At 50.8% G+C, this 11,588-nt stretch overlaps 1 protein-coding gene across 1 annotated transcript in view; it reads right to left on the bottom strand.

Moving 5' to 3' along the window:
• Nucleotides 1–6,143: 6,143 nt before the first annotated feature.
• Nucleotides 6,144–11,588, bottom strand: part of LOC133096695 (basic proline-rich protein-like) — a 35,472-nt gene continuing 30,027 nt past the window's right edge. Inside the window, exon 4 of the mRNA XM_061198293.1 lies at nucleotides 6,144–6,201. Within this exon, the coding sequence (XP_061054276.1) occupies nucleotides 6,144–6,201 (58 nt within the window). The remainder of the gene's footprint in view (nucleotides 6,202–11,588) is intronic.

Here is an 11,588-nt window from a genome sequence, read left to right as displayed (position 1 = left end):
CGTTACTATTTAGTGCCTCTTCACCTCTGGGAGGGAAGGGACCCCCTAGTTACCTCAACAGCAATCTTATCTCCAGCAGCAAACGTTGTGCCTGCTACATCATTGGCACTCAAAAAATGTTTGTTAAATTAATCTGTAGCCAAGTGTCCGTCGATAGATGATGGATAAGCAAAATGCGGTCTATGCATAAATGGAATATTTTTCAGCCTCCGAGAGGAAGGTATTCCTGGTACCTGCTACAACATGGATGAACCTGAGGGCATGAAATAAGCAAGTCACAAAAAGACAAATACTGTGTAATTCCCCTTCTATGAGATACTAGAGTCATCAAATCCATAGAGACAGGAAGTAGCATGGAGGGTGTCAAGGCCTGGGGGGGAAGTGGAGCGGGAATGGGGAGTCAGTGTTTAATGGGGACAGAATTTCAGTTTAGGGAGATGAAAAAGTTCTGGAGATGATGGTGGTGATGGGTGCACACCCTTGTGAATATACTGAAAGCTACTGAACTGCACACTTAAAAATGGTTAAAATGGTAAATTTCATGTTATGTATATTTTACCACAACTTAAAAAAAATAAGGAAAGAAAATTAATGCAATAGAAGGGACACTGGAGAGAGTGAAATTCCCTCTGTTTAGGGTGGAAAGGCTCTGGATGGTTCTAAACTAGATCAGTGGGTCATCGTGGCCCGCATGGTGGGATCCGCAAAGCAGTGTGATTTGGGGTGTATGGCCTCCTCAGGGGGTCCTTCCGGAGGGAGGAGGAGACAGTCTGGAGCTCTCACCCCACCCCTCCCCCCAAACTCAGGAACCTGAGTCTGGCTCAGGGTGAAGCACACGGGTCCTGCTTCCCCCAAACACAGCCCCCAGGGGTCATCGTTCAGCTGAACACCAAGAGGAGAGGAGACCAACAGAAACCAAGGGAGAGATGCGAGAAACCACCTCATGAGTTGAAGTGTCACAGGTGAGCGGGGTCACAGAAACCGCCAAGCAGCCCGAAGGGTAGAGAGCGAAGAACAGAAAGGCCTTTGTGCCGAAGCCGCGTATTGTAACTTTCTTCCCGCCGCCCACACCTGCCCCGGGAAGGTTCCCAGGGGCACAGAATCACTGGTCACACCTGAGGAAGAATGGGTAAAAGGGAGGAGACAAGAAAAAGAAACAAAGAACAGCTGCAGGAAGAGCGAAAACCTAGCACATCTTCATTTTCAGAGACAGAAGCTGGATTCTGCAACCCATGCTTCCGTGACTTAGATGTCGCCCCTGAGCAAGGTCCTAGCTTCTGGGACGCAGAACAAAGCGCCTCCTCAAAGGGAAGTTTATCACAGGGAGAAATCACAATCCTCCAGAATTCTCAGAAAAAGGCTGCCACCTGCCCAATCCACTGGTAAAGGGTTTTTATTACACAATCATGTAATAACTATGACCCGGGAGCTGGCTTTTATCCCACGTGTCAGGCTGTTGCCCTGTGAGGTAAGAGAAAATACACGTATATATTGGTCTCTGCCCTGGGTTCCTGGCACAAAGTTCCTAAAACCCTTGGAATTCCCTGGGTGATAGCAGTGATTAGAAGTTGGGAATATTCAGCCCCTGCTCCCCTGAGAGCATCCTCCTGAGAGGGCAGACAGGCTGGAAATGGAGTTAATGATCCATCATGCCTCTGGGATGAAGCCTCCAAAGTGTGGGGTCTGAAGAGCTTCCAGGTTGGTGAACACGTAGAGGTTCGCGGAGGGCTCAGCAGCTCTGCATCCCTTCCCATAAACCTTGCCCTTTGCGTCTCTTCCATTAGGCTGTTCCTGAGCTGCATCCTTTCACCATAAACTGGTAACCCAGTAAGCAGAATGTTTCTCTGAGTTCTGTGAGCTGCTGTAGCAAGTTAATTGCACCCGAGGTGGAGGGATCCTAGGAATCGCTGATGGGCCAGAAACACAGGTGAGAACCTAGATTGTCGTCTGAGGTAGGGACGATCCTGTGGGACCAGGCCCTGAAGCTGTGGGATCTGACGCTATCTCCGGGTGGCTAGTACCAGAACTGAGCTAAACTGTAGGACACCCAGCTGGTGCGACAGAGAATTGCTCGGTGGAAAAACCCCTACGCATCTGGGGTTGGAAGCACTGTGAGTGTGGTAGGACAGAGGAGACAGACTGAGGTTTTCTAAAACATGCCCAGAAAGAGAGGGGGACCTGTCCGGCTGCCTTTGGAAGTATGGGCTTCTTACTGGGGGGTCCAGGGCCTCCACCCAAGATGTACGCAACCAGAAACCAGGAAGAGCCACTGCCGTGACCGCTCCCCAGTCTTGACGCCTCCTTGGAGATTTAGGTCAAATTATACTTCTTGGTAATGCCGCCCCATCTTCCAGAGTTTGCTTTCCGGCCTCTGTTGCTGCCGGCGTGTTTTCTGTAGTTGCTGCACCAGCAGCTACCTTCCCGGGCTTCTGTTTGCGTTTTCCTGTCGGTCCCCCCCAAACCCCCTGATGGACCACAGCTTCCCCGGGAAAGCTCTGGTGCTCCTTCACCTCAGGGACCATGGAGCTGAGAGCCTGGCTCCTCAGTGAATTTTGCCGAATGAACGAATGAATGAATGAGAACCGAAGGAATTAGATTCTTTGATCAGGAACCCGAGAAAAGATCATTTTGTTATGAGCATCACATTTGCATGATACTCCTGGTAGCCATGAAAACTGGAAATAGGAGAGGTGGTCCAGTTCTTCCTGTCTATCCGCATGTCTGTTCTTTAGGCAAAAGAAGTGCTTTGGGCCTTGAATTTCAGTGGGATTTGCTCCTTTGAGTACTCTCGTGTGACACACGCTTCCCCAGCTCCCAGGCCAGTCTGAGGAAGGACGCTGCAGGATGTGAGGGTGATTACAACAAGCACAGCAACCAAATCTTTGGGTCCAAGCCTCGTCCAGAAGAATCCCAGGCATCTCAGTGTCCAAACGCCTCCCTGCATCTGATGGGCCCGGGGGGCACAAACATTCTCCCTTCAGCCCTTGCAGAGAGCTGTTCAGAGGTGCAGGCTCATGTGGGTGTGGCATCACCGTCTGCATTTCCCTGCACCGACCCCCTCGTGGTGCTGTAGCTCAGAAGTGCACAGCCTCCATTCAAGGGGCAAAAGCACCCAAGAACCTCTAGCACAGAATCAAATTATCTTCATTATAACAGCACTTTGAATAAACAGACATAAAGGGCTCTAAGTTTACGGAAGTTTGAACTCTTGTACTTTCTCCACTAGAGAAACAACTTTACAAACTAAACCTCAAAACAATATAAAGCAAAAAAAAAAAAAAAAAAAATATAAAGCCACATTAATTTGATGTGAGGGACGATGCTCTTTGGCTAAAACCAGACCTCTAATGTTTGTTTTAATAGCAAAAAAAAAAAAAAAAAAAGCAGCCTTAGGTATGTTTTAATGTTTAACCTGCTTTAGTATTTCTGGCTCTAATACTAATGTGGAGGATGCTTTCTTTGTATCAGTATATTGCACAAAATGTCATTATTAACTTAAAGCCTTTGAGAGCTGGTTCAGAATTGTCAGATCTCGTATTTAACCAAATTCTGCCAGGCAGAATTTAAATGGGATGTTATTACAAACCGTAAAACTGTTGCTCACATAACAGTAGAGTTGGCATGAGGCTATATTGAATTGTACCTTCAAGAGGTATCTAATTTAATATTGTAGGAATCAGGAACAGGAACTAATCACTAAAACTGGTTATTGATGCCCGCAGAAAGAAAAAGAAAGACAGCTGTATTGTGGGCACAGGTTGTTGAAGGAAAGCGGTGAAGGCTGGAAATGCAGTATTCGTGTAAGTTCAGGAACGGTCTGACCATAACTTGAAGTTTCTTACTGTGGCGTTCACGTTGTCTTCAGGTTAAAGTATCCAAACTGAGAGGAAACCTCGTTTTGCTCAGACACAGCTCATGACTGGGCTTCACTTGCTGCAAAGCTTTATTTACCCGTTAAGACCCCTGCTGCTCTTTCCTCAGGAGCCCTTCCCTCCACCACGTGCGTCAAAGTTTCAGCGGATTCATCAGTCAAGAAAGTGACCCTTTTTGTATGAAAATGGCTTTCAACTGCAAATTATCACGGCAAGAGTTTTAGCATACCAATTATAAAATAATTTAAGATGCCGACAATATGATTTACCCCAAGTCCTGTGTGTTGGGGGACAATTTCAGGGGCAGGACACAGGCTTATAATCAAATCGTATCCAATGTCCCCCCGTGGAGAACAGCACCCCAGTGCCCTCCTTGGGGTGTGCTATAGACTGTTTGCGTTACCGACAGTGGGGTCTGGCTGCTCGCCGCTCAAAAGCCAATGAAGAGACAAGGTTGGTGGTAAGGGAAGTTTGCTTTATTTTGGATGCTGGCACCCGGGGACAGGGAGGGTGGACGCCTGTCCAAAGGCCGACTCCCGCCCACTGACAACCAGGGGGCAAGAGCTTTTATAGGCAGAAGGAGGGGGCTACGTGCAGAAACAGCACAGGCAGTTCTGACAGGCATCTTGCAATCGGTTCTGCGGTGGTCTGATCAGCGTCATCTTGATTGTTTTAAGTACAGTTAATCTTCAGTTCCAGGGTCAGTTTGTTCCCATTTCATTGAGGCCAATTCTCGGAATTGTGGCAGCTTATGTCATGGCTACAATCTGGTCATCACGTTAATTTCTTCCACCTGGTAGGGGTTTCAGTATCTACAAGACAGCTCACAGGACAGGGCTCAGAATATTATCTAGAGCCCTTGAGAAGGAACTAAAGGTCCTTGACTTTGCTTACTGACTAAACTATTATTGTTTTGTCCTATTTGTTTTCCTTTGCTTCTGTATCTTCTCACTTCTCTGATTAAACTTGTTCCTTGGCTAAAGTTTTTCCACAGACAAAAAGGAGGTGGACGACATGAGCAGGGGAGAACCATAGGGTCCTGCTCTGCTTCATTTGTGTCCCCCCCAAATTCATATGCTGAAACGGAGTCTTGCAGTATTAAATTAGACACTTTTTGGATGTAGATTCCAATATTGCCTGGTACTAACTTTATCCCCACTGTGATGATATTGGGGAGGGGGGGCTTTGGGAGGTGACTAGGTCATGAGGGTGGAGCCTCAGGCATGGGATCGGTGCCCTTGTAAAGAGACCCCAGAGAGCTCCCCCTCCCTCTCTGCCACGTGAGGACAACGCGAGAAGACAGCCGTCTGTGAGCCAGGAAGTGGGCTCTCACCAGACACCAAATCTGCCGGCACCTCGATCTGGGGCACCACAGCCTCCAGAGCTGCGAGAAGTAGACATCTGTCGTTTACAAGCCCCCCAGTGTGTATCTGCCCAGAGCAGCCGAGGGCAGTCTTTTCCTGTCCCTGCTCCTCGAGTGGCCCTGGCTGAGCTGGATCAGGCGCCCCCGTCACCACCTCCCTTGCCCAGACCTGCAGGACGTGGGAGAATTAACGTCCCGATGGAGGGAGACATGTTTGTGAGGCACAGGGACAGGCTGAACAGCGCAGAGCCTCCCAGCACAGGTAAGGCGATGTGCGCCTTCCCAGGGTCCCGTGCAGAAGGACTGCCCCTCCAACAAGAGAGGGTCACCTTCCCAGTGGCTCAGAGCCAACAAGAAGCTCCCAGAACACTAGACTTATATAAGTCCCCTCCCACTGCCCCAGTTAACAGTATTTCAAGGATCTTTGCTGTGTACAAACCATCCAACTCTCAGAGGCTTGAAACAACAGCTGTTCAATTAGCTGGTGTGATTCTGCAGGTTGACTAGATTCAGCTGGGCGCCCACTTCCACGCGGCCTCCATCAAGGCAGCGGCCGGTGGGCCTTCTGGAGGGCGGGCGGAGCCAGGATTCTCGGTGGCTCTTCTCTAGGCCTCTCCACGTGGCTTTTTCACATGGGTTTGCTTATGGGCGGCAGACTTCTCCCACGATGGCCCAGAGCTCCTGGGAGCACAAAAGAGGAGGCCCAGGTCTTCTACGGCCCAGCGCTGGAACACACAGCATCACTGCTACAAAGTCACAGGAGCAGCCCAGGTGTGGCGTGGGCAGGGCGACACGGGGCGTGGAAAACAGGGGCTGGGCGGAGACTGGAGCGCGGAGAAGGGGAGTCCCTGGAGCTCACAGCTGGTGAGAGCTGGTATCCTTGCCAAGGTTCAAGATCCAAACTCAGGTCAGCCTAACTTCAAACCCACGTTCTCAACGACTGCCAGGCTGGTCGTAACCCAGGACCTAAGAAGAGAGGGGCGGAGGCTAAACCAGTGTCCAGAGAGCTCACGGCCATCCTGCACTAAGGCTCACAGCCGATGCTGGGTCAACTTTTCAAACAGATTTTAGTTGTGCTCAGAGAAACAGGAAGGAGAGGGAGGCCCCCTGCCTGGGACAGATGGTGAAATGTAACAGATGAAAACACAGAGCTGCTGAAGTCTTATTTGGCTTCTATTCTTTCAGGGACCATGGTCTTCAACTCATGAAGGGCAGAACACATGCCAGCCTGAAGGAGGCTGCATGACACATCAGACTTTGAGTCAGAAGACCTGGGGTTTGCCAAGCTCTACCCGGACCAGCTGCTCTAACGGGACCAAACCACACCCACCCTCTGAGACTGTGGCCTGGTCCCTAAGAAGAGATGAAGAGAAAAACAAGCACACAGGGTGTTCTGAAGGCTAAACGAGACGACGTGAGGATGAACGGGATAACCTGGATCTAGCACAGAGCTAGCTAGGCTCTACCAGCGTTTACTGGATCCCCCTGAGGAGATCTTATCCCGTGACATGTTTTCATATTGCAAGCTTAATGATCAGATAAAACAAGGGAAAATTTGCTCCCAGCTTAAAATTAAGAGCTGGCAGGGCGTCCGAAATTTTAAGCTGGGAGCAAATTCTCACTGGTGATATTAGGACAATTAATGGATTACGGGACCCTTGTTTCTGTTAACCATTCCCTTCCGTTAACGTGACTCCTTCAAGGCTAATCGCATTCTCATCTCAAATTGCATTTCACACTTTCAGAGGGATGTTCCACTTCCGCTGGCCCTTCCTCCAAGTGAGCCTGGGGGCTTCCTGGCCGCCCTGCGGGGCGGGCACAGGACACTAGCTTTCTCCCCCAGTTCCGTGAGGCTGCTTGCAAATCTGCTCTGCCCTGTGCAGCTGTTCGCTGCTTGGTTTCTGGGCCTCTAGCCGGGCGGTCAGGATTTACAAACGCCCTGAAGCCAGGAAGGCAGAACCAAATGTCAGGCTCCCTTCCCTACAGACCCCCTTTCTCTGGGTTCTCGGCCCCTCAAGTCCTGGCAATTGGCTTTCTTTCCTTTGCCTTTTATTTCCTACCATTTAGGGGGAAATAAAATCAAGGAAGCCCTGTTTTTCTTGCACTCACACAATTCCACTGGATTCCCGCCTGCTGCCCTGGCCTCCGGGTTCCTTCGGCCCTCAGCTCCTCCCCACACGGAGGCCACCCCCTCACACGGCCGAACACTCGACTTGTCATGACCAAACACTCTACCGCTTCTGAAACGTCAATCTCAGACACACACCGAGCATCACCTTTTTTTTTTTTTGGCTTGCATGATCTGGGATTTTAGTTCCCCCACCAGGGACTGAACCCGGGCCCTCGGCAGTGAACGCACTGAGTCCTAACCACTGGACCGCCAGGGAAGTCCCCTGGCCACCACCTTCTATCACAGCCCACTCGCCTGTACTCCTGTGTCAACGACTGTCCCCCCAGATGAGCCCTCTAGTCTGCAGCCCTCCTCTCTCCCCTTCCTGGCACCCCCATCCTCCTACTTCCCTGCTTCGAGGGGCCTAGATTTTGCCATAACTGCTCCTTTGGGAACCCCCAACCCCCTTGCTCATTTCTCCTTTTGCTGAAGCCCAACTAGGATCAAACCCAGCCACCCCTCACCTACATCCGCTGCCTGACATCACCGGAGGGACTGCTGAGCACACTCCTTCCACGTCGATTGCCAGTGGGCGCCGGACCAGCCTGACCCCCACTGCTGGACGCTGCTGGTGTGTCCACTTCCCTCTCTCTAGGTCACACTTCACAGCTGTGCCTCCTAAAATCTGCCCCATCCTCCCCCCACTTCCCCACTCTCACCAAAATCAATAGATGAAATACAGCCCATCAGAGGGGAACCTGTCATCTTCCCAACACCAGTCCCACAAGGTCTCTGCACCTGCACCAGAAACATCCCAAAGGTCCCTCCCTGGCACAATGATCGGCCCGTCCTGCTCCTCTCTGAAGCCACCCTCCCCAAGTGTATGGGATGCTGGTCCCTCATGAGCTCGTGGACCCCCCTGCTGACGACATCCCTTCCCTCCTGCATTGCCAATTCCCCTCTCAGGTGAACTCGGCTGCCCCCCATCCTCACAGAAACATCTTCACGCAAACATCTGCACACAACCTCACACATCCTTTCAGCCTCCCCTGACGCCACCTCTGCACCCCACTTCCAAGTCTCAGAAAAAAGATGTCTCTACTTGCTGTTTTTTGTTTTGTTTTGTTTTGTTTTGTTTTGTTTGGCCATGCTGTGCAGCTTTCGGGGTGGGGATCTTAGTTCCCCAACCAGGGATTGAACCCGGGCCCACGGCAGTGAAAGCGCCGAGTCCTAACCACTGGACTGCCAGGGAATGCCCATCTTCTTGCTGTTTTTATTTGTTCTCCGTCCCCACGCTGCCTTCAACCCAATCTAATTGTGCTTCTGCCCTACCGTTTCACTGAAAAGAGTCTTTTTAAAGTTGCCCATTATTTCCATGTTTCCAAAGCCAAACGGTCAACCATCTCTGAGCAGCATGTGGTGGGGTTGATCACTCCACTCCTTCCCTGGAGCAGAGCCTCCCCTGACTCGTGCGACAGCCCTGGCCGTGCTCTACCCCGCCCTCCTCACCAGGCAGCCCCTTCTCCTCTCCGTCCTCGCAGCGCCAGGACCCAAAATTCTGTACCCGTCAGGTTTCTCCTCTGTCTGCACCCTTTCCCTGGGTAACTGTTGTGTGTTGAAAAGCATCCCCACAAAAATTCACATCCTCCCGGAACCTGTGAATGTGGCCTTATTTGGAAATAGGGTCTTTGGAGATGTCCTCAAGTTCAGATGAGGTCACGCTGGAGGAGGGTGGCCCTAACCCAATGACTAGTGTCCCTATAAGGAGAGGGAGATTTGGACACAGACACAAGGGAGGATGCCCAGTGATGAGAGGGCAGGAGTTGGGAGTGATGCAGCTGCCGGCCAAGGAACACCCATGATGCAAACAACTGACCAGGAGCTAGAAGAGCCAGGAAGGACCCTCCCTTGCAGCTTACAGAGGGAGCACGGCTGGGCTGACACCTTGATTTCAGATTTCTGGCTTCCAGAACTGTAAGTGAATACATTTCTGTTGTTTTGAGCCGTGCAGTTTGTGGTACTTGGTTACGGCAGCCACAGGAAACCAGTTCAGCAGTCCTAGCCAGTCCCGTGACTCCATCCACCATCTCTGCCCGGCTGATTCTGAAACATCTAACTCCAGTCCAAACCTGGTATCAGAGTCCCACACAGGACTGTTACCGACCATCTGCTTGGATGTCAAAAGGCACCTCAAACTTAACATGGTTAAAAGAGAATTACTGAATACCCCTAAATCTGCTCCCCAAGAGTCCCCCTATTTCGTAAATGAAACCCATGCAATTTCTCAGCCCAAACTCACTGTTTTCTCGTATCTTTAGCTCTACCATCTTTAATGCTAAAACCTTAATCCAGGCCACCATTATCCCTCAGGTGAATCATTATCACTCAAGTGAACCATCATTCCTCCCGTGGACCATCATGATTCCCCTGGACCATCATCCCTCCCCTGGACTGTCATCCCTCCCCTGGACCGTCATCCCTCCCCTGGACCATCATCCCTCCCCTGGATCGTCATCCCTCCCCTGGACCATCATTCCTCCCCTGGACCATCATCCCTCCCCTGGACCGTCATCCCTCCCCTGGACCGTCATCCCTCCCCTGGACCATCATCCCTCCCCTGGATCGTCATCCTTCCCCTGGACCATCATTCCTCCCCTGGACCATCATCCCTCCCCTGGACCGTAATCCCTCCCCTGGACCGTCATCCCTTCCCTGGATCGTCATCCCTCCCCTGGACCATCATTCCTCCCCTGGACCATCATCCCTCCCCTGGACCATCATTCCTCCCCTGGACCACTTCCTGTGTCCCAGCTTCTGCTCTTACCCTGCACGTACAGGGCATCCCCATACAGCTGTGGGGGTGATCGTTCTGCAGAGAAAGTCAGATCTGGCCACTCTCAATACCCTTGCAGTAAAAGACAAACCCTTTATGAAGGACCACAGGCCCCGTGCTGCCACCTCCTGCCCTCCCCACTACCATACTGGTCTTTCCTCTGTCTGCTGACTAGCCTAAGCTGGTTCCACCCTCGGGGCCCGGGGATTTGTCCCTGTTCTGCTTCCCCAGGTCACTGCTGGCTTCTTCCTCCTCACTGCTCAGGTGTCTTCAGCGCTGCCTGACCACGGCAGCTGAAGCTGCCCCTTGGTGCCGCGTTGCTATGGGGTCTTCACAGCCCCTGGGCACGTCTGAAATGATCTTCTTTACTTGTTTACTTACTTCAGCCATTCTCCCTCTGCTGGAATGATGCTTCTTAAGGACAGAGACTCAGCTTTGTTTCTGTGGCATCTCCACCCACTAGACCAGGGCCTGGGGTCTGTTGGATAGAAGGTTCTCCACATTTATTTGTTCACTGATGGATAAAGTCCATTATGAACAGATACTATGGAACCAGGCTTATCTTTGAATATATAGTTCCATGTGAAGAAGGAAAAAAACTCTGCTTGTACAGTGTTTTCCCTGGACTTTGACCTCAAGAAGAAGTGCTTCCTCTGAGAGCCTCCAAAACCAACAAGATAAAACCCAGGGCTGTACACAGTCAAGGGCATGACTGCCACGTCTGGTGGCCAGCGCGTGCAGCCCACACCTTGCCCACAGCACCAGGGACGGGTTTAGAATCTCTCAACAAGGGGGCTCCTCCTCCATGAATTAAACTCTCTCTCCTGCGTCACTACCTAGAATTTACAGGGTTCTCAATGCGTACATAGTACTCTGCTCTATTTTATTGAGGGCGGCGAGGTCTACAGCAAACATACACACTTAGATACAAATGTTGAATCAAGAAACCTTGGATTTATTCCCAGGTCGGCTTCTGACTTTTGTGATTTTTTTATAAAGGTCACTTGATTTCTCAATGCACCTAGAGTAAAGCTTGCCCTTGCTTTACTCTACCGCGAGGTTGCAAAACCTAATGAGGCTGTTCCTGAAATGTCTTAGATATTTACAATCACAGGATGTACTTTTAGTCTCCCCTATAGTATCACCAAAGATGTCAGTATCACTAAAACCACTTTATACAAGAGGAAACTATGGCAACCATAATATGATCTCAGGCTGGAGTGGCCGTGGGCACCCCATCAGCAGGTAGGTAGTGCAGGGCTTTCTTTTGTACTGATCAAGAAGGCTGGTGGCAGTAAATAGGATCTCAGGAGTCCCTTACTCTGGCAATGCATCTTCAGCTGTCCACACCCAAATCTGGGGATACAGTCTTGATGCATCCCTCTTCCTGAACAAGTCCTGCTTGTTTAT

The sequence above is a fragment of the Eubalaena glacialis genome, chromosome 8 (assembly GCF_028564815.1).
Source record: "Eubalaena glacialis isolate mEubGla1 chromosome 8, mEubGla1.1.hap2.+ XY, whole genome shotgun sequence".
Taxonomy (NCBI): Eukaryota; Metazoa; Chordata; class Mammalia; order Artiodactyla; family Balaenidae; genus Eubalaena; species Eubalaena glacialis.
This window is presented reverse-complemented; position numbering and strand designations above follow the sequence as displayed.